At 42.4% G+C, this 22931-nt stretch overlaps 1 protein-coding gene across 2 annotated transcripts in view; it reads right to left on the bottom strand.

The window, feature by feature from the left end:
• The window catches only part of LOC120795643 (AT-rich interactive domain-containing protein 1B-like), a 174582-nt gene that overhangs the window by 31313 nt on the left and 120338 nt on the right, over positions 1 to 22931 (bottom strand). Inside the window, exons 5-7 of one of the 2 annotated variants that reach the window (XM_040137714.1) lie at positions 21909 to 22209; positions 10092 to 10178; positions 6899 to 7078 (exon numbers count right to left, since the gene is read on the bottom strand). In XM_040137714.1, the coding sequence (XP_039993648.1) occupies positions 6899 to 7078; positions 10092 to 10178; positions 21909 to 22209 (568 nt within the window). Of the gene's footprint in view, positions 1 to 6898; positions 7079 to 10091; positions 10179 to 21908; positions 22210 to 22931 lie in introns of those variants that run through there. The other variant, XM_040137715.1, reaches the window with a different exon arrangement.

The raw sequence follows: 22931 nt of genomic DNA, 5'->3' as shown, positions 1-22931 counted from the left end.
TTGGTTTGGAGTGTGGGCAACAGAGAAGTGTTGTGTATCGACAAGGACAAGACATCCTGGTACTCATTTTGTGTCATCTTAGTTAATTTTCTAAACCTCAGTAATAGTGCTACAAGACACTATCTACTCTATTTTTTCCTTCTGATGCAACTTATTGTGTCATACAGTACTATTAAGTATAGCATTGTTTACTTAAGACATAATTTTAACTGTGTCAAAAGCAGCTGCATCTGTTTGTAACAGTTAAAATATCTTGAAAGTAATCAGATTACTTCACAGTGATGTCTGTCATATTGTCAAAATACATCGTTTGGGTAGAAATTTCTTCATTTGCTTTATACGGTTTTAAGACTCAGTATTAGACTGCAGTATACATGTATGACTTGCCGTGATGGATGGGTTTTTTTGCAGCGTTTTCTCTTGCCCGTGGCCCCCATATCCTCTCCCATCCACCTTACCACGTTTCCCGGCAGGGTATCTCAGTCTAAGCAGGGCTGGGGTGTGCCTTGGGGCTCCACAGACTGTCAATTTCCTCCAAAAAAACTACACTCCGTACTCACTGACTTGAGTCATGTTTTTTTCTTTTTTTCTTTTTCTGGCTGAATTACGTGTCGGCTGCGGCAAGGCACCAGGACTTAAAAGTGCTGTCTGAAGCACGGTCATTACCAACGGAGTGCTTAACCCCTCTGGGGGGGGGTTGTTCTATGCGATGGGTGGGAGAGAGAGCAGATCCGAGACAGACTCCAAATATCTTTCCTGTAATGGCATGATATCTTCCTCCCCTGTCTGTCTGTGTGTCCACTGTTCTCAACATGCTGGCTCTGTACTATGTCCGAGTGGATGTCTTGAAAACAGCTGTTGGAGTAATTTAAGTCTTGAGGAGAGCCTGATATCAACACACTGTATGAGATCAGTTTAACTTAGGATAAAGAGGGCTTTCAAAGGACACCCATAAACATTTAGCAGCTTAAATATTTTTTGGAAATACCCACTGTAAGAGTGAGTGGACTGCTCAGAGTGTCTGTCTCATTCAGACAGTGAGAAAACAGCAAAAGGGAAATGCTTTGGCAGGGTTTCGACTGTACATCAATCTAAAAGAAAACCTTTGGTTACAGTCTAGAAAGCAGACTTATCTAATCCAAGGTTTATGGAAATAACTACTAAATATTTCAGTATTGTTTGTAGAAGGGACATATCCTCCTGCAATCTCATGTATCACCATAACACTATGTTGGATGGAGCTTATGTGGTCAATTACACAAGCTGCACTACAGTCGTTTGCTCCTGATAAAAGAGCACTGCTGAAGTCTTTTAAGTAACACTTTTTTTTGTTCTTTGGTGAGCTACAAACTCTTATTGTTGGTGTGTTTGGCAAGCATGAGTGCTGAAAATTTTGTATCACACACCATACACACATACACAATTACAAGGCCAAAGAGTTGGGTTCTCCCAGCACAGACAAGCCAAGAAAAACAGAGAGCAGAGTTCAGGAACTTGGAGTGAGTTTCTGTGTTGGCTAATGGCTGGCTAATTTGTTAGTGGAGCAGATGGAGCTGTCATTAAGAACAATGACCAGCAGCTGTCTGCCCTGTTCAGCCTACACAAGCCTCTGAAGGGCCCTCTAAGAACTGGGGCCCCAGCTTTGACCTGTAGTCCATACAAATGGTTTCCTGTACTGAAGGTTGGTGGGATGAGCAGTACTGTACGGTGTTGGGAATAATGTTTTCATATTTTTGACTGAGAAGTGTCCGATTGTGTATTAAAAATTTCTGGATGAGGAACACGTCCTCAAAATGATGGAAACATAAGGAAAATATTTCACTGAAGACGTTTTACCAGTTTAAAAGGGCAATTTTAGGGTTAAGGCTTGTTAGATTAGAACAAGAATTAAGCCATGTTCAGCCTGACAATAGCACTGTGCCATAAAACACAGTCTTAATTATTTCAGTGAGACCACTGTGTTGACACAGTGGGGGTGCCAGAGGGCTCCAGCTAGAAAAGAAAGAGTTGACAAACGTTGAGCCAGGTTTAACTTTTTTGCCAAAAGCGAAATGCAATGTAAGTAATGTGCAAGTAGACATTCCCGGTAGAATACTAATTCTCCTTTTTACCCCGTGATCGTTGAGATTTGACAAGTTTCCAGAATAATTAGATCCTATTTCATAGCAGTATTGATGTAGTGTGCAGTGTTTTGGCATCTAATAAGCGTTTTAAATCATGGGTGTATCACTAAATCTGCACTTCTTTCTACCAATGCAGTCAATGTGTTTTTTTAACGCAGGGCTCTTTGTCTGAATGCCCACTGAGAGTTAAAGTAGGAAAAGTAGGGCTAATTTTAGGCTTCAGAGAGTGAGTGTTGTCAATGAGTGTGTGTAGGTATGTAGCCGAGTAAAATAGCAGATGAGGGAGAGTAAAAAGAATCCATATTTTTGTTAGTCATGCTCTTGGCAATACTGTGTACATATACAAATAGAGCAACACAAGTGCCAGTTTTTAGCTACTCCCTGTTCTGTTGTCTGAATATATCTAAGAGTACTAATGCAGGACAGATGCAGGTCAGTTGCCAGTGTATTAAATTTGAATGAGAGTATACATATACATGCGTTCAGAAAGTATTCAGACCTCTTCACTTTTTTCACATTTTACGTTGCAGCCTTATGCTAAAGTCGTTTAAATTCATTTTTTACCGAGTACCCAATAATGACAAAATGAAAAGAGAATTTTCGAAATTTTTCGCAAATTTATTAAAAAAGAAAAACTGAAATATCACATTGACATAAGTCCTCAAAACCCTGTACTCAGTACTTAGTTGAAGCACCACTGGCAGTGATTATAGCCTTCAGTCTTCTTGCGTATGACGCAACAAGCTTTGCACACCTGGATTTGGGGATTTTCTGCAAGTTTTTTCTGCAGTTCCTCTCAAACTCTGTCAGGGGTCCGTTGGTGGACAGCCATTTTCAGGTCTCTCCAGAGATGTTCAATTGGGTTCAAGTCAGGGCTCCGACTGGGCCACTCAAGGACATTCACAGAGTTGTCCCTAAGCCATTCCTACTTTGTCTTGGCTCTGTGCTTAGAGTCACTGTCCTCTTAGAAGGTGAACCTTCTGTCCAGTCTGAGGTCCTGAGTGCAATGGACTGGATTTTCATTAGGATTATCTCTGTACTTTGCTCTGTTCAGCTTTCCCTCAACCCTCACCAGTCTCCCTATCCCTGAAAAACAACCTCGAAGCATGATTCTGCTCCCATCACCATGCTTCACTACTGCGATGGTATAGGGCAGGTGATGAGCGGTGCCTGGTTTCCTCCAGACATGACGCTTAGAATTAAGGCCAAACTGTCCATCTTGGTTTTATCAAACCAGAGAATCTTGTTTCTCACAGTCTAAGAGTCCTTTATGTCCTTTTTGCAAACTCTAGACGGGCTTTCATGTGTCTTTCACTGAGGAGAGGCTTCTGTCTCGCCACTCTGCCATACAGCCCAGATCGGTGTAGGGCAACAGTGATGGTTGTCCTTCCGGAAGTTTCTCCCATCTCCACACAGGATATCTGGCGCTCAGCCACAGTGACCATCGGGTTCCTGTTCAGCTCTCTTACAAAGACCCTTCTCCCCCGATTGCTTAGTTTGGTTGGGCAGCACTAGGAAGAGTCCTGGTTGTTCCAAACGTCTTCCTTTGAAGAATTATGGAGGCCACTATGCTCTTGGGAATGTTCAATGCAGGGATAATTTTTTGTAGCCTTTGCCAGACCTGTGCCTCGATACAGTCCTGTCTCTGAGCTCTGCAGGAAGTTCCTTCAACCTCATGGCTTGGTTTTTGCTCTGATAAGCAAGGTCAGCTGTGAGACCTTATATAGACAGGTGTGTGCCTTTCCAAATCATGTCCAATCAATTGACTTTGCCACGGATGGGCTCCAGTCAAGGTGTAGAAACATACAAAAGATGAACAAGAGAAATGGGAAGCACTAAATTTCAAGTGCGTTGTAAAGGGTCTGAACACTTATGTCAATATGATATTTCAGTTGAACTTTTTATTAAACTTGCAAAAATTTCTAAAATTCTGTTTTCACTTCGTCATTATGGGATGTTGAGTGTAGATTGATGAGGGAAATTGAATTTAAAAGATTTTAGCATAAGACTGCAACATAATAAAATGTGAAAAAAGTAAAGGGGTCTGAATACTTTCCCTATGCACTTTACAGTGTATATGCTGTATATGTGTGTGATAAGAAGACAGCGGGCCTGAGCTGTTCTTTCTGTTTTTGATGAGAACATCTCTCCTGTCATACGAGTGAGATTTCACGCTCATCTGCCTCCAGAGCCTCTTCCAGGCTAGTCCGCCTCGCTATTGCTCTCTGCTTACTTTATTTCTCTTTTTCTCTCTGCTTACTGGGCTGTTAGCCCAGCCAAAGTCACATTAAGAGATAAGAGTGGGTGGAGAAGGGAGACCAAATACCAAATGCATTAGGGCCATTAATCAACATTAACAAATGCGAGGGAGAGGCCACAGTTTTGGGAAAACACACGCATGGATGGGAGCATTTATCAAGGTGACAAATTAAAACACAAATTTACCAAAAAATACCATAATGTTTTGTCTGGTGTGTTGCCAAAGGCAGAAAATTAAGTACAACAGCAGATGTTAACATTTGTTGGATGATCTGGAGTTGTACGTTGGAGAAAACAAGCTAGCGAGGAATGGTTAATTATAGTGAGCGATCCAAACTTTTTCCTGTCTAAATTTCCTGAATTCTGTGACTTGTTTTTATTTTTTCAAAGTTTTTTTTGTGAGTATCAGAAAAGCTCAGATGATAGTTGATGTGACTGATTTACCAAATGGCTCTTCAAACAGGCCTACATAATGTGGTAAACTGAAGCAAAGACTATTGTTTGGAAGGCGTTATCACAATGATTATTCAAGAACAGATAAATATAGCTACGTTGGTCCCACATCGATCACATTGAGGACTTTAACCTAATAGTTGTAAAATTTGTTAACAATCATGGAACAACAGTGACAGCTTGAATTAGCAGAGAGGTTAAGTGAGCCTACAATCTAGTAGGATAACTGGATACACCTGTTGGTTAGCTGCATACACTAAGTTTACAGAAGTATCTAACATGTATTTGAATTATCCACAATTATACCATGTCTGAGTAGGGAAAGATGAATGATGAACTATGAAAAATGTGCATTTATTGTCTTTCATAAGATTTTAAAAACACTGGCCCCTTTTGTGAGAAGCTAATATTAAAACATTGAGCCCAATTACAGGATTGGACATCATTATTCAGTGGATAAACCTTAGAATGTGTCAGTCTGCCTTGTCAGTCTGGAGCTACCTCATAATATTATCATGAGGAGAGTCAAGAGGTCCGTCCAGGGTTCAGGAGTCTCATGAATATTCAGGGAGTCACACCCTCAGAAAGCCCGGTTTTTAATGCACGCAGTGAGACCCACCACACAGGACGAGATATGCGACTGTATATGTGTGTGTGTGAGTTGTAGAAAGAGATGAAACAGAAGATGGATATGTCTTTTAAAATGAGTCTTTTTGTATTCCTCATTATAGAACTCTCTTTAAAACCAATGACACTGATGGGGAAGCCCAGCGTGACTGCAGAGCGGGGGCCAACATTCGTCAAAAAAGACAAATGTGGCTTTCCCATCTGAGGCCAAACTTCTCTATAACCCCTTTAAATGAATGATGGAGAAGGTATTCATCACTCTGATATTACTGCTCAGAAAGCAGAAGCTGTTCCACAAATCTGATGTCAGCTAAAAGTCAACACAGGATGTCAACATAAGGCCTGTTAGTGGTTTGCATGATTAATAATTCATCTGAAAACTTGAAAGGCGTCATAGCTTGTGGGAAATCAAATTCTATCACTTTTGGTTTTGAATAGTCTTAAACTGTGGCTTGAAAGTGACAGGGGTTGGTTGATGTTTTATGCTCCAAGGATTCAGTTTATCATTAAAGCACCAAGATAATGACACATTCCTGTTTAAATAAAATTTGGGGTAAACCGACTTTTTGGACTTTTTTTTTTCTTTTTTTCCAAAGCTAGACTTCTAGATCAGCCTCTATGTCTTCAGTAGATTATTGGCTCAGGTGGTCTAAGATTACATTTCAGTAAACACAATATGAAGCATCATCTCAATTTTTTTGTAGAGTTCAACTTTAGTGAACTTTTACATATAAGTTTGTACTGTTGACCAACACCGAGGCATCTTGACAGTGTGTTCTTTGAGAGAATTGACAGCCAGAGAGTCCAAAATTGAGGAACCTATTGTAGCCTATTAGCAGAGTTGAACCCTCCAGTATAAACTGCTCTACAAAGGAGGAATGGTTTGAAGACAGTTGTGAGACAGAAGTCAATGGTACAAATATGTCTTTTGAATAAACTGCAAAAATATTTTCTGGTTAGCGACTGATGAGTTGGCAAGCTTTTTAACTTAGAGTGTTTTTTTAAAACGTATGCGATAAAACTCTTCATTGAATGAAATGATGTATAAAAATAACAGAAAATGTTCGCTACCATTTTTCTGTCTTGCTATCGTGTTGGCGGTTAGCTCCCCAGCACAGTAGTTTAGTAGAACATTACTTACATCACCAAGCCTGTATATTATCTATAATATTTTGCAAAGACATGCATATGTATTTTGCTGTGCTACCTTTTGTTGTGCCCAGGCCTTGAATATGAAGCACTGGAGCCACTAGCTTACCAAAGACATACTGATGACCTTGGTGTATGTGCTTTTTCAATTCAAGGTTTATCAATGAGCCAATCTTCAATAAACTTCTATTCCTTTGGTGTAATTCTGCCAATGAAAACAAATTTTATTGCGTTAGTGTTTAAAAATTAGTGATGTTAAATGCCATTTTAGGCACACAGGTTCCAACCTTGGTGTCCATACTGTGATCCTTGAGGTCCATAAAGGCCTGTTGGGCCACTCTGTGAGTAGGGACCCATCCCAGGATACAACGGGCCCCCAGGTGAAGGGTGCGGGGACATAGAAGGTCCAGACTGAGGAGAAGCAAACACAGGGCCAGTCTGGTTCCTCTGCATGTTGGAGATGAACCCTGAAACACACAGACACAGAAAGCAATGTCAAGACTTTGCTTATAAAACACCTTAAAACCCAGAGAGTTCTTCAGTAGTGAATATACCTGCTTGGTGAAATCAAATGTTGACTGAGGGACTGAGTATGGCTAGACTTGATCATTCTCTGGCTAAACTAATCAGAATATCCATTCAATTTCCTCGTGTAAAGAGACACTTCCTTTTGAATGCTCTAATCCCTTATCTTGGCACTGGCTCCTGTTACTCATAGATACCAATCGTTGAGTAACATAGTATGGCCCAAGTATTTGGGTGACATGTAAAAGAAACCCTGAGCACAAATAAACACACACACACACATAGAAGGTGTAGTGAAATTTATCACTGGCAAACCTACGGGTAAAATTTATAACTGGCCTGAAAGATGTATTTTTTCTGCAAAAGCTGAGTCTGTGTGTGTCTATGTGCATATGCGAAAGAACTGGTACACTAGTTAAGTAAAAAACAAAAAAAACCAAACCCTGTGCTCTACCCTCCACAGAATAAGCCAGTGATTTGACCATGGCTACTATATGTTATTCTAAGCTGTTCTGTCAATAGATGTGTCAAAGCCTCTCAGGCCTAAACTTGCCTCCACCATTCAAATTGACATTTGGAGCAATCCTCGCCTGGGCTTCGCTCTTTCAAGCCGCCCGTTCGTTTTTAAAACCCACAGAAAGGTCTCCCAATCCACCAAGAATGGGGAAAGGTCGCTTGATGGCCATTGAGGGAAAAAGAGAGAGTGTGTGTGTGTGTGTGTGTGTTGGTGGAGATTCAGTATTGCAGATTAGGTGTAAATGGATTGGGTCTGCTTGACTGTAAACTTTGATAGCTATCCGCTTTGTTTACTGAGTGTGCACAGACTGAGTCTTTAGTGAGTTTGACGTTTAGGGAATCGACATGGTTGGAAAGTTCAAGTTGACACTTGTATAATTTCTTGTTTCTGCTAGGAGAGCAAGAGAAAATGTGAGGGGAGAAGAAGGAGATAAAAGTATAAAAATGCTATGTTTGTATTCACTATATACTTGTGTGCACATACATGCATATACATATTTGTGCCTCTGAGTGTGTGGGGTTGTAGATAACAGACAAGGAGAGCAATAAAAGCTCTATGTAAGTGTGTGTTTGTGTGTGTGTGGGAAAGAGACAGAGGCCAAGACAGAAAGAGAGGCAGAGAGAGAAAGTGTGTGTGGGAGGGAAAGACGGTGCAACGGAGGAAAAGAGCGATTGAGGCCTGAAAGTGCTTAGGCTGCGAGTGCTGGGTTTAAGGAGCGAGGACATTATTGTAATGTTTTGCTTCCATTAGGGTAAGGGGATTCTGGGGGGGGGGCCGTGAAAAAAAAAATACAGCGTGTAATACCACACTTTAAATTGCCTGGAAAATGGATGGGGAGAGGAACATTTTGCAGACAGTGCTAAAAGCAAATAACACATTCAAGGATTTCTCTCTCTCTGCTTTGTTTCCTCTCCCTCTCCACGCACACATAAACACACACAGACAAACCTCTCTTTCTTTCTAGCAGACCGAATGAAGCTCTCAGTCGGACAACAACAACAGGCAGCCAGCGAAACACACGAGAGAAAGTGGGGTGGGAAAGGGACATTCAGCAGATTTATGGAAATGAAGAGTGGAGAGAGGCTCTTAGGGAGGCAGGCACTTGAGCAAAGTGGGACGTGTGTGTTTGAAGGGGGGGGGTTTAATCCTAGCCAGGAAAACAGCGAAAACAACAGCCAGCCCTGTTAACCGGCCCTGTTTTCTCCTGGACTGGGCTGGGGAGGGCTCGAGGTTTACATGCATTAGAGAGCAGCATTACATCTACAGCTTGATTTCATCATGTTGGGAAATAACCTTTTACAGTGCCTCACTCTCTCTCTCTCTCTCTCTTTCTCTTCATCCATCCACTCCCTCTGTCTCTCTCTGATTTAACTGCTCTTTGGTGGGTGATAGAGAGGGAGCATCACAGTCATTCCATTAAGGTTACATCTTAGTCTTTCCATTTTTTTGCAATGTTGTTTGGTTGCTGATATTTTTTTTTGAATGAGCAATTCTGCTGTTTTTAGTGATAGTTGAGAAGTGGCCATAAGTGCACAAAACAATTCCCGTTTGGCCAGCAATGTGGCTTGTAGGTTAGTATTCATGTTACAAACCTTTGACAGCAAATTGTAGCCAAAACTGAAGTGGCGTTATCAAAAGAATACACATTCGGGCTTGAACAAAGTCCAATATAAGTTGACTGAATGTTAACTGTCAAATTTTTACTAAATAATGGTTTTTCCCATGTCCTATGTTGGCCACCGATGATCCATAAAGCTAAGACCTTGGGTATCTGTGTGTTTGTGTGTGTGCACCTGCTCAGCATAAACTACAACAGCTATCATTTGATCCTGTATGTGCTTAAAGATTTATAAAAATACATAATGGCACTGTGAAGAATGCAGAGCAACATGTAAACAGTGTAAAGCGGGTGGTCTACTTGCTAAAGGAACTCATTTTGACACAGCAGGTTTCTCAAAGACAACAGAAGATGTTGCATTAAGCCAGTTTAGTCAAATTGTTAACATGTCTGTGCTAACGTCTCATGCTTCAAGTCCCTCCGAAAATCCTTCATTACAACCGTTGCTGGTGCTATTTTCTGAACATTGCTAACATAGCATTTCTGTTTTCCCTTTGTTAATGTCTCTCATCTTCATGCACCCCTCATTGGTATGGACCGTGAAGAAACAAAGTGTTTCAAAGTGTGTAATCCGAGTGTCATGTACATTCTGGATTTCTTATAGAAAATATTTATGTTGCACACAAACAGAAGCTACAGTGTAAGCATTGGGGCTTCTAAGCTAGCCACTAAGTTTCACTAAAATAAAAATCATGCCATAAACACACACGCATTCATGCACACAGCATTCCACTCTTACAATCTTCACTTTTTTCCCGTCACACAAGGCCAAACACCAAATGCTAGCCAGGGGCTAACACACATATACACATACACACACCTCTCTCCTGAGCCATAGGTGAGCGTGTGATTGGCGGGTGGGCTCCATCTGGTCCATTCCCAGAGCTCTGTGGGGCCATGGTGGATCCTGCAGAACAACATGAAGTCAGGAAATGAAGATTCAGACATCCACGTGGCACCGACACATTTTATGGTTACAATGGTACAATTATGTCTTTGTAACAAAAGCTGTCACATTAAAAGAAAATGTTTTGCATGAATTGAATTCCCTTATTTGCAAGAAAGCGATTAATAGAAAAAGGATTTATAGTTGCTTCCTATCTGCCTTGCCTGAAAATTGAATGAAATTGCAGGAACTGTTGTAACAATAAAGCCCTGACAGACTTTTGTCTTACTCTCTGCATTTCTTTTAATGGCACAAAAGTTACCTGTTTCAAAAAGTTTTCTGCCATTTGATTGACGAAAGAAAAACAATGAGGAATCAGTATTAAGCTGAAGTTTTATTTTGACTGAGGCTGCGTTGGCTTTGTTTCTTTGTTTCAAGGGATCGGTTAGAGGTTTTGATGCCAAATTTTGCGTTTGACAGAACCCAGCACAATCACTATACATGAAGTTGTTTGTGATTGACTATTAGCAAAATGACAAATGCACTTCCAGAGGACATATCAGGTCATTGGACCCTGTTCCTTGTGTAAGCATTAAAACCAGAGCGATCCCCTATAGAAAACCACAGCCATTTGGGGATCATTGATTAGATGGTTGTGTGGGTCTTTGGGCTGCGCCTGTTCCATTGAAATCCAATAGTGAGTTGAGGTTTTGATTAGGAAAGTGGCAGACAGAGACTATGGTGGATTGATTTGGCCCAGAGGAAAGAGACAGATGGCAAATTAACCTTTTATCTTTGGATTCAGACCTAAGACAATGTGGAGAGGGAAAGACAAGGGGAAAACTGGTTTGTTATTTTAAACTGCACTGGTTTTGCGTTTCTATGTACAAGATGGATAATTCAATGCTTAAATATAATGTATGTGACATGCAACATGAACAAACATTTAAGAAATGCTGACAGTATTCAATTGTACGTGTTCAGTGATGGTTGTCAGTAAATATTTTTACAAACACAGTATATTATTTTGCCTTCCTATAGAAATAGGAGTATGTGCCAAAAGTAATTGTCGACTCAGGATGATACATTATGGAGTAAAGCTGAAGTGCTGTAGTAACACAATCTCGTTGTTCCTTAAAACTCGCAGTGAATATAAATTCCCTATAACACAGGAACCACTTCACATTATTTAATCATGCAGTAGAAAGTGCTGTTTCGAGAAGCGTGTATGTGTGTCTGTGATATGTCTGTCCATGATAGCAGTAATACATGACTGGGGTGGCACACTCTCCACATAAACAAACCCAATTAAGTCAACAAATTTGCTTTGCATAAAACTGCATAAACAACATTTCCATCCACCCAGCCGCCCACACACTCACACACACACACACACACACACACACACACACACACACACACACACACACACACGCACACACACATAGATGTAAAAGTAACTGCACATACAAGTGTAAATAAACACACTCAAGCACACAAGAAAATATACGTAAGAGCACAAAGGCACACAGGATATGTGCTGAAATATTCACACGCACACACACACACAGACCCCCTGTCACAGACATGAATAGATCCAGTGGCGCTGCTTCAAAGACAGAGGATATTCGATTATTTAGTCTGTCACCATGTGGCGGGAGGAAAGGGGAAACGTTAGTGTGCGAATGTTGAAGCAACTCTGAGATAACACTAGAAACACTGGCTACGTGCTTTTATGTGCATATGTGCCAGTAGTGAAAAAAGTACTCAGATCCTTTACTTAAGTAAAAGTAGCAATACCAAAATGTAAAAATATTCCATTTCAAGTAAAAGTCCCGCATTCAAAATTTTACTTAAGTACAAAGACACAAACAGCAGGAATGTGTGCCCATTTAATATACAAGCTTTAGTTGGAGAAAATTCTAATTACTTTCTATCGTGTTGGAAGTTTAATCTACACCAAGCTGATCATATTTTTTTATCTGAATAAGTAAGTAGTAGCTATAGCTACCCAAAAACACAGTGGGGTAAAAAGTTTAACAAAACGGAAATACTCAAGTAAAGTACAAGTTACACAAATTCATGCTGGAATTCAGTATTTGTATCCATCACTGGTACGTATGTATGTATGTCTGCAGCCGTACGTGGGAAAATGCTTCCCCTGGTGATTTACACTCATGTATGTGCAGGTATTGTGCTTAAGTGTGCATATTCACACGCCATTGTGTTCTTTGTGTAGTATGTACTTAGGTGGTGTCTGACTGTAGGGGCCCTCTTGGAGAGGGTCATGGCCACTTGTTGCCGTAGGGACAGATTTAGCTGCAGCACAGGTTTAGATGGGTGGATGGGCAGTGAGGATGAAGCTTGCTAGCAGGAATTTACTGAACCCTTAAACTATGAAAGTCGACCCTGCGATAAAGGCTAGTCTTTGCGTGTGTGTGTGTGTGTGTGTGTGTGTGTGTGTGTGTGTGTTTGTGTGTGTGCAAGGATGCATGCCAGGCACCAGCTATGCTGTCAGACTATGTTTGTTTGGATGGCAGAGTGGTGGTGACAGCAGCTTGTACTGTATGTGTGTATGTGTGTGAGTGCGTGCCACTGTGAAGGTATAAATCGGGAACAGTGCCCTCCATGCTCCACTACGTTTTCCACACAGCTATGTAAATTGTCACCAGAGATGATATTAACGCAAAGACATATAAGTGTGTGTGTGTATGTTTGTTTGAGAGAGAGAGAGAGAGAGAGAGAGAGAGAGGGAGTAAAAGACAAAGAAGGAACAGAAAGAAAGACAAGAAACTGAAAACCTTGTTGGGAAAGAAGAAACTGAAAAACAGATGAGAAAGAGGAAATAGTACAGTTGAGTAAGACAAGGCCTCAGCCCTCCTTCCCTCTTTTTCTGCAATGAACGAGCGAAGCTTGGAGCACATCGTAATTATTTCACCACCAATTACTTTTCCAAAACAAAGCCTTTTCTCGCCTCTCCTCTTTCCTTCCTCCCTTCCCTTCCTCTCTCTCCTCTCCTCTCCCCTCCTCACTATCATTTTTAACAGGGTGCCATTAAATAATTACGTCCAAATGAAACAAACAGGCTCCACAGTGAGTCCTGGCATGTTTAATCCATACTGTTAATAATTCATACACTGAATCTTTGACGTGCAGTTCTTCTCCGTGTGCTGCTGAGAGAGAGAGGAGAGAGGGGAGAGAGCTAAATGTCAGCAGGAGCTGACTGTATATCTTTGCCTGTCCACAGAAATAAAGCTAGCTATGAATGAAAATGTAAAACAAATAAATGGAAATGCTTCCACCATCCAGGTCATCTTAATTTTACCGGTGTGCATGTGTGTGAACAATTTAATATTTGCGTTGATCCAGTTGTAAGATTGTCTGGGTGTAACTATGCATGATCTGTAACTTTTTGTATACACTTTTTTTGAGTACATTCGGAAGTATGTATGTTTTCAAGTGTATATGCCTGTTTGGTGTTTAGATCTTTGTGTGTTTGTTCTTTATAATACTAGTGTTCCCATAGGGGCTCCACAGCGCACTTAGCACATGTGGCAATCAGTGGCATGGCAATATCTTGCTGTCCTTAAGGCGGCATCTTTAGCCACTGTCTGCAATTTACACCTCCACGAGTGCACAGTTGACCGCCCACACACATATAAACATACCCACATATATACACACTAATGAAAATGATTGCAACAAAGCCCTGCCACTCACATCCACACATATTCTCTTTAAAACAATAGGAGCAGTTGTTTCGGAGCATCTAAGAAGCAAAGTGCTTTTATTATTGATTCTTTCAGTGTTTTTTTTCTGTATCCGAATAATTTGTGATTTTTGGGTTTCAATCACAATGAGAGGTCTGAGCGCACCTGTGCAAATGTTTGTCCTTAACACTGATCTATCAAAGACCATTAGGGCTTTAAAGATGAACAAATCCCATGTTTGATCCTGCTGATAGGGTTTTAGAAGGACGGGACATGCTGCATGAAGACATGAAGAACAAACAGGAAGATACTGTATCTAGAATGAGGATGCTCTTCGGAACACTGCTGAGGAGTCAAATAACTGTAATTTCCTCTTTGTAAAAAGGCACTTAGTGAGCACATCCATTTTCAACTCTTTCCTCATGATATAAGGCAGCAAAGGCCAAAAGTAATGGGAGTTCATTGCGTTCTGGAGATAATGCTCCTGACTAAAAACCCAATACACATTTTAAATTTCTCTTCCACAAGGACTGTCGAGGCAACCCTGAGTCTCCTTTGAAGAGAGGGAGTGTGGTCTTTGAAGCTTTTTTTCGTCAGGGTTTCAAACGCAAATGCTGGGGAAGTTCAAAGCCGAGGGAGAGTACTTGTGGCCATATTTCTGTTTTGTTTCAGGGCCCTGGTAATATTAAGCTTAGAAGCAACTGTGTATGTGTGTGAGAGAGAGAGAGAGAGAGAGAGAGAGAGAGAGTGTGTGTGTGTGTGTGTGTAATGTCGATGAAGAAAAGTCAACCAGACAGTCAATGAAAAGACTTTTATTAATTGCCAATGAAGGGAAGGTGTGGGTGTGCATAAGCAGATGTGCGTACATGACTGCAAGGCTGTGCAGATTTATGTATACACAAGGATGCAGCGATGCCTCTGCTTGACTTCATTGCACACACACGTTCACACATACTCCCTCACAAACACTGACCCCCTGGAGCAGTGGGGGCCATTTTTGCTAAAGTGAGGTAACAGCGGTGAGCACTAATAGACTGGTGCAGAAAACAGAGAACGGGCTGCTTCAGCACCATCTCTTAATAAAACCCTTAGGCTGTAAATGCACACATACCTGCACCACCCAAAAAGATACACACACAAACACACACACACACACACACACACACACACACACACACACACACACACACACACACACACAAAACAAGGTAATATCCCCTACTTGCTGTGTCTTTAGGGGAAAGAGGCAGATAAACAGCGGGCTCCAATAATGGTGGTTTAGATCTCTATGGGTGCAAGTCAATGCCTTTCCAAGCCGGGGGCTAATGCCAGTTAACTCTCCCTATAGGGGACGAGCGCAGGCCTGCAGTGGCTCGCAAAACAAGCGCTCTCCCAAGATCCTCATTACTTCCAACGCTGAGTAGCAACTGTAAGTAAAGCAAAACTGCAGCTTAAGCTAAAAAACAGCGAGCAGGATGCGGGGGAGAGAGAGCGATGGAGTGAGAGAAAGCAAGAAAATAGGTGTTGTTGAGAGAAAATAATTGCGCACTGTGCTCCGGTTGGGTTTTCCAGTCAAACGGAGTTAGAATGGGATTTCTCTAAATGGCAAACGCAGCAAGCCCCCCCCCCCCGCTTTTGGCCAACAGTGTGCTTTCTGAATATAATGCCCGTAGGGAGGGCATTTTTCTGTTTCACTTCGAACATGAGCAGCCATCAGGAGGAGGAGAGACAGAGGCATGTGGGAAGTGGGGAAAGAGTTGTAGTGTGTGTGTGTGTGTGTGTGTGTGTGTGTGTGTGTGTGTGTGAGTGTGTGTTTGGTGGGGGGGCGGTGGAAGACAAAAGTGGAGAAAGGGAGCTGGAGGAGAGATGTGGAGAAATATGAGGGAGGAACAGAGGCAGATATGTGGATGGAAAAATTCAGCCTTGTTCCTCGGTGGGAGGCCTGTACCACAGCAATGCTCTGAGTGAAGAAAAAAGCACAGACAAACAGAGATGGGGAGGAAAGGGTGGGGACGAGAGAATGTTAGACACATGAGGGAACATAAGAGAAAGCGTGTACGATAAAAATAATGAGAGAAAGAGAGAGGGACAGGGACAGCCAGAGGCAGTGTTCCCACCACGCAGCCTCTTAGGGAGTGGTGTGACTAGAAAACTCGCCCGGCTCCACACACTCTACACTGCAAAACACACTCGCATGAAAACTCAACTACCCCACCCTCTTCCGCTGCTTTCCTCTAATAACTTCACCAGTAACAGAGGAAAAATATAAGTTTTGGATGAACAAGCCCGCGGCATCTTTTCTGGTCCGATATTTTGCATCTTGTTAATTTGTTTCTCTCTCTTGTCGAGGAAGCCATTTACTGACATTGTTTTAAAAATTGACACATTTTGGCACGCCAGCCTGATCTGAGGTCATCACTCCGGTTCCTTCCAGGCGTCTATGCTAGACCTTTGACCCAAGTGTGGAAAAAGCGCAGAAGTTTTTTTTTTCGTTTTTTTTTGCTGTGGTTCTCATTACCATAATTAGAGACAGAAATGTGTTTTTTAAAATGAAAAACTGAGTGCAAACCACGGGCAATGCTGGGGGACTATGTAAAGGACAAGAGAGGATATAAAGCGGGTTGGAGGAGATCCGTAGAGAAGGACCCTTAAGCTAGCAAACTGGACAGGCCTTACCTTCTCTCCCTCTCTGTCTACCACCCTCTATCTATCAGTCTTTCCCCTCTCCCTCCTCCACTCGCCCTGACCTCTCTGTCCTTTTTTAGGCCCTGGAAGCACTTGAAGCGAAGCGCAGATAAACAGCTTAAACTCTCCCGAGCGCTCGCCCGCGAGCTCCAATCACCTCTACAGAAGAAAATAAAAACTCGGAAGGGTGAGGAGAGATGTAAGCGGGAGGAGAGAAGACGAGGAGGGGCAGGCAGGCACTGTTAACTGGACCTCGGAGGACCTTGGTGGAGAGAGAAGAACAAGAGAGAAAAATAGAAGAGGGAGAGATGAGTATTTGTGATTTTCTGCAGCAGACAGAGCAAGCTGGGCCATGGAGGAGTGTGGATGTGCTCTGTGTCAATTAGTAGCTGCACAATGTGGAAAAGTATTGCAGTTTGGCCTTCAAAGGCAGGCAGGCATGCAGACACAAATGTGTAAACATAGGCACACAGAGAGAGATAAAAATACCCAGACACAGGCCAGACCTGAACGAGGGCATAAATACAGACAGTTCCAATCTAGTTTCCTTTCAGTCAGTCAGGCTTTCAGTCTACAACAAACAAAGATTGCCATGGTGACTGAGACATAAGGTTACTTATGTTAAAGTGGTCAGTTTTGTAAACAAAAGAAAGCTTTATTGGGAAGTATTAGTTTTTTTAGAATATGCTGTACTATCCACTTGGTGATAACAGCATGGAAACATTCTTTGCTAGCTTTGAATGGCAAAACATCCAACCCAAGTTTCTCTGTACACTAACCCAATATATGCTGCAGTATATGTACAGATAGGTGAAAATAAAAAAAATCAGAATAAGTGAATAGAGAAACAAATTCAGATGCTTCTATACAGGGGATGCAGGGTCACTGAATGGCTAAGGCTTCCATAGTTACAAACTCTCAGCCCAACTGAAAATCTGTAGGTGATTTTGAAGCAATAATCTGCTTCCTGGAGAACTTACACTATTTTTAAATCAGAGAAAAAGTCAGAAGAGCAGTGTATTTTCTTGCAATATATTTTTTTTGACACTGAAATCTGATGTGGGATTTTGCCTCACATTGCAGCAGGCATCTCTGCACCTTATAAGCTCCATTCCATCAGCAACAGGGATCCAAGCTGATGACAACTGAGTTTCTGTGCTCTGCTTGATTTAGTATGTATCGGGTTCAGCCTGGTAATGGATATGTCTTCAACTCATTCTTGGGAAGAAGTGACAGCCATACTAAGGCTGACAGGAAGTGACGCCATACTGACAGGTTGTCAACCTGGAGAAAACCTGACAAGCCAGCCCATGTACACACTCAAAAGCGCACAGCACACACTATGTTATCTAAATCTAGAAATATCCAGGAAATGCAGGCTTTTGGGAAGCCAAACACACCTGCAAATCAGCATTTCCGATGGATTCTGTGGCTGCTACAGCCGGACAACACTAACTGAGGGCCACGAAGGCTCGCCTTCTTCGGGACCTTGTGTTCTGCACTTCGACTGGATGACTTTGGCTCTCTCTCCCACAGTTGCAGCCACTGATTGAAGCTGGAACGCCAGTGCTCCCATTCCGCCCCACATCCATCCAGATGAGAGACGAATGTCTGCTCGCCTCATCCCCGATGTCTCGTAGAAGGAGAAAAATATTCTGAGGACGCTCTGAATTGCTTCAGAGACACTGGGATGGAGGAGGGGTGTGTGTATGAGAGCCTGTTTATGTGTATGCGTGTGTACGAGGTGGAGAAAGAGGAGGGGGAGGTTGGCGGTTGAGCAATGTGATTTCTGCTCGACTGTCACAAATCTAGCGCAACAGGAAAATCAATTTGGCCCTGTGTGTGCCTTTTTGGCTCCGGGAGAGAATCCAAATAGCAAGGCGAGGCCCGGATAATGTTACAGTGTATTGGATTTGCTTCATGGAGAGACGGGGAGAGAGTGAGTGAGAGAGGGAGAGCGAGAGAGGGAGAGAGAGGAGAAAGAAGAGGAGAAGTGAGGAGATGAGAGAATCACAGGCATGCCGTGGAGCTCTGACAAGATAGATTTGTGCAAGTGTATGGGTGTATGATAGGCTGGCATTCTGTCAGTCTTCCTCTGTCGGACTTTTTCTAACACACACACACACACACACACACACACACACACACACACACACACACACACACACACACACACACACACACACACACACACACACACACACACACACACACACACACACACACACAGACAACACTGTCACTCATCCAAGCAAGCATATATAGATGATTTATATTTGTGACCATATATGTGTATTGTAAAACAGTGAAATAAATTGTTTCTAGGTCTGTGTGCTAATGGGCTGCTGTGTGCATTACCTGTTTTCTGTGTTATTTTCTCTGTGTGTGTGTGTGTGTGTGTGTGTGTGTGTGTGTGACAGCTAGGCGAAAGGATGACATGATGAAATTGCTCTCCTCTGACCGCTGTCAAGGGTAACGTGTGTTCCATGAGTGCTCAGCCATGTGACATGTCGCATTACTCTACAAAGTGAGGCTGACCGGTGACAGACTTGTGAACACACATACATATATACAGTGGATATATCACTGTTATTTTAATCTTTGCATACAAATTGAAGGTACACACATTAACACACTCAAACACAGACTCTGGCACCACAAATGCTGATTTTCGTTTGTATTTAAAGGAAAGAGCCGTACAAACACACTTTAACACTTACGCAGCTGCAATTTTTCTTTGTATTTTTTTCTGGATCTATGTTTATACTTAAACTCCAATGCTAAAACCGATCCGAGGGGCAGAATCCATCATAGAAGAGACTGCTAATTCCAATTTCTCCACCTAATGGAGCAGAATGCAATGCGGCTATAAGATGTGGTGTGTTTTGATTTTTTTCTTGACTGGACCTCAAACTACTGCAGATAACAACAGTATTACTTTTTCACACTAATGAATTAGCTTATGAATTTTTGCCTTATTTTGTGTATTAAGAGAATTCTGTTGTTCACACAACTGCTGTGAATATGAAGAATGTTGAAGAACACGAAGAACACACACACACACACACACACACACACACACACACACACACACACACAAACATATATAAATAAATGCAAAGTGTTGCTTGTTAACTCCCTTGCTCCCTCCTCTCCTCCGTTACTCGTACCAAACTATGACGCCAACATTAACCAAAGTGTCCTAACATGTGATGAAGTGTTAGAAGGCAGAGCGTTAGTAATCAGATGTGTGCTAACCACATTAGTTCTCCTGTGTCTCTCTTAGGCTGGCTGCTCCTTGATCTAATTCAAACTGATTGTAGTACAGCCGCTAAAACATGCCAGACTTTACTCATTGCTCCACGCTTTATCACCATTTATTTGGCATGGGGAATATTTTAAAATATTTTCTTATTAATCACGTCCCAGCGATCGGTTTCGCTTCCCGTCTTTGCCGCCTCATTCGGGATTCTTGTCATGATTCTTGGCACGAGCGACTGGAAAACCACTGTCCCAGTTTTTCATTAGCGTCAATCACTCTGGTAAGCGGCTGCGAGGAGAGCAGGAGGAGGAGGAGGAGGAGGAGGAGGAGGAGGAGGAGCTGGCGTGAGTATTTCACTCAAGACATTTTGCCCCGCCCTGTCAGAGTGAGTGACAGGTCTGAGACGTGCTGATGCGCCGGTCAGCAACTCAGTCGGGCAGAGAGGTGGCGGGATGACGGGGAGGCAAGGCGGGAAAGGTGTGCACACGCACACACACATTCACGCGCCTGTCTCCAGCAAATCAAATCCACACTTGTTTATACTGTTTTGAGTTTATCTAAATGGTTATGTGCTCAGCTATGGCCTCGGGAGACAAACAGACATACCGTGCATTGTCTGATAATCCTGTTGGTGTCTTGTTTGGCCTGCCATATTTTAGATAAGGCTACAAATCAGATTGGAGGTCATCCACTCCCAGTCAGTCTCAATTCATTAACACTCAGAGTAGAGAGGAAATATTGTCTGGACATAAATGCTGAAAATACTGGTGCAATCCAGAGGTAGATGGACTTTATTAAAATTCCACTGCAATGTAGGGGTGTGTTTCTGCAACACAGTGATCAAAGACTTAACAAATCCCCACAATGCAAGGACAAAAACTGTGTGAACAAAATTAACAAGACGTATTCCATGAAGTGCTCTGCACTAAGCTGTAATATTCTTCAGTGGTCTGAATTTGGATTTCAAATGGACCAGAGATATCAAAGTCTAGACAAGCTGGATTGATATTATTTGGTCTTCTGCTGCAGTGTACACTCGGCTTCATCCTCTGTCCATCCTGGCAGAATGAAAATTGATCTGGATGGATTATACGGTGAGTTGGAGATGAGAAAAAAGATGCTATTAGATCATGATGTAGCTACCAGCTACGGGTCATCTAGACTGCTCTAAAAAGAGGTCGAACCCTGCTCACCGAACACTCAAGCAAAATCTCAGTGGATAGATTTACATGGAAAGTATTATTATGGATAATCATGTTAAATTAAGACACTGATTAAAGCATAAGTAGAAAAAACAAGTTCTCCCCTGTTTTTCCTGGTCTGATTTATTTGCCTGTTTGTTTATACGAAAGTGTGATGCAAAAGCTTTATGCCTGCGATACATTCTCAGAGTGCAAAACACACTACATGTAAATATTGGCAGGCTGTTATTTGTGGAAACATGTTTACCTATCCCGCACCAGGGTCGGTTTTCTACATGACCTTTTTTAAAATCCTCTTTAAATGCACATATTTAAAAACAAATGAAATCAGGCTTAGGTCTTTAAATAGCAAAAGAAATGGAAAGGTCAAACAGAAATGTAGCTTGATAACTGTGAAATGCTTTCAGAAGCAACAGGTTTACTAATGGCACTGCGTTAAAGATGCTCCATGCATTATTTAAACACCAAATAAAGACTGAATAACCTCTGGTGAGAAACTGTTTCTGGCCACACCCAAATCAGTGGTGTCACAGCAACTATTTTTCATCAGCTGTCAAAGGCAATACGCCTGATGAGACATCACTGACTGGGGTTTGTTTGTGACTGTTTTCTAAATTGGTTTCAAACAGCAGCCTCTTGTTTGGTGGCACAAAGCAATTTCCCTTTAAACTGTAAAGCAATTTTGCACATTTCCCAGGGAATCTAACTCGGCGGTACACAACGTAAAATGTAGTGTAGTGTCTGGATCCAACAGCAAATCTTGTCAGTTAAAGTCTCGTTTGCTTGTGGTTAAACTAATAAAGTTATGCGACAAGTTTCACCTTTCATCCAGATAAAATCAGATTATCAAGATTCACGTGCACACTTCCAGAGGTTCTAATGGCAACTCTACCTGGTGCGGTGGTGTTGGCAGAGGGTCCACTGGCAGGAGAGATGGGTCCAGAGCCAGATCGGGACTGCTGGGACTGAGTAGAGCCTGCAGGTGAGCCTACAGGGGAGGGGGAGGGCCCGCTCCTCTGGCTGGGGAGGTGTGGGGAGGCATGTGGGGAGAAGGGGGACTGTCCCTGGTTACTGGCGCCTCCCTGCTCCCCCTGGCTACTACTGCTGCTTCTGGAGGAGCCGCCGGCGCTGACGGCTGAGCCCAGACCAGCCTCTGTCCCTGTGGGGAGGTCGTCGATCGAGCCGGACAGATCCTGGAACAGAATAAAGGGCTTACAGTGAGTATTGGAAAAGTTCGCCCAGGCGTTTTATGGTGGTGGCATGCAGCAGGGTGCAAATTTAAACTTAAACTGACACAAGCTAACACAACATTTTCCTGGTTCCATATTTTATCATAATAAAATAGTACATTTGCAGCCATTTCAGCATGGTTAAATATGATTGTTGGGCTAGAAGACCGGGTCTATCTATCTGAAAGAAATGCGACATGATGAAAAGCCGCAAACAGGAGCAAAAAACATTACCCACAGAAGAAGACGGTACTGTGCACTTGCTGTTGTGGTGAAAATTAATTGTAATGGGCTTTCTTTCAGACCAAGGGTAAGTTCATATTACCGTTTTTCGTTCCCTGTGGTGAGTAGAGGATTGTGTATTTGTGTGTGTGTGTGTGTGTGTGTGTGTGTGTGTGTGTGTGTGTATGCTTAGTAGGTACTCCCCTTCCTGAATTGATTCCAGGGAATCCCCACCAATGCTGCTGACAGAATAGTCACTGCATAAAGGTGCGGAGTGAGAAGAGAATGAGAGATGGAAGAGAGATGCCTGTGGGCTCACTAGAAGTAAAGAGAAGGCCAGATGTGATGTGATGTGATGCAATGTGATGGCTGCCCACTAACTACACATCACACACATTTGGATACACGTACACACACACTCACAGACTAGTGGCTGTGCCCCAGCTGTAGATGAATATGGGGGA

The sequence above is a fragment of the Xiphias gladius genome, chromosome 10 (genome assembly GCF_016859285.1).
Source record: "Xiphias gladius isolate SHS-SW01 ecotype Sanya breed wild chromosome 10, ASM1685928v1, whole genome shotgun sequence".
NCBI classification, from domain to species: Eukaryota; Metazoa; Chordata; class Actinopteri; order Istiophoriformes; family Xiphiidae; genus Xiphias; species Xiphias gladius.
The sequence above is the reverse complement of the archived record's forward strand: the minus strand, read 5'-3'. Positions and strand labels throughout refer to the sequence as shown.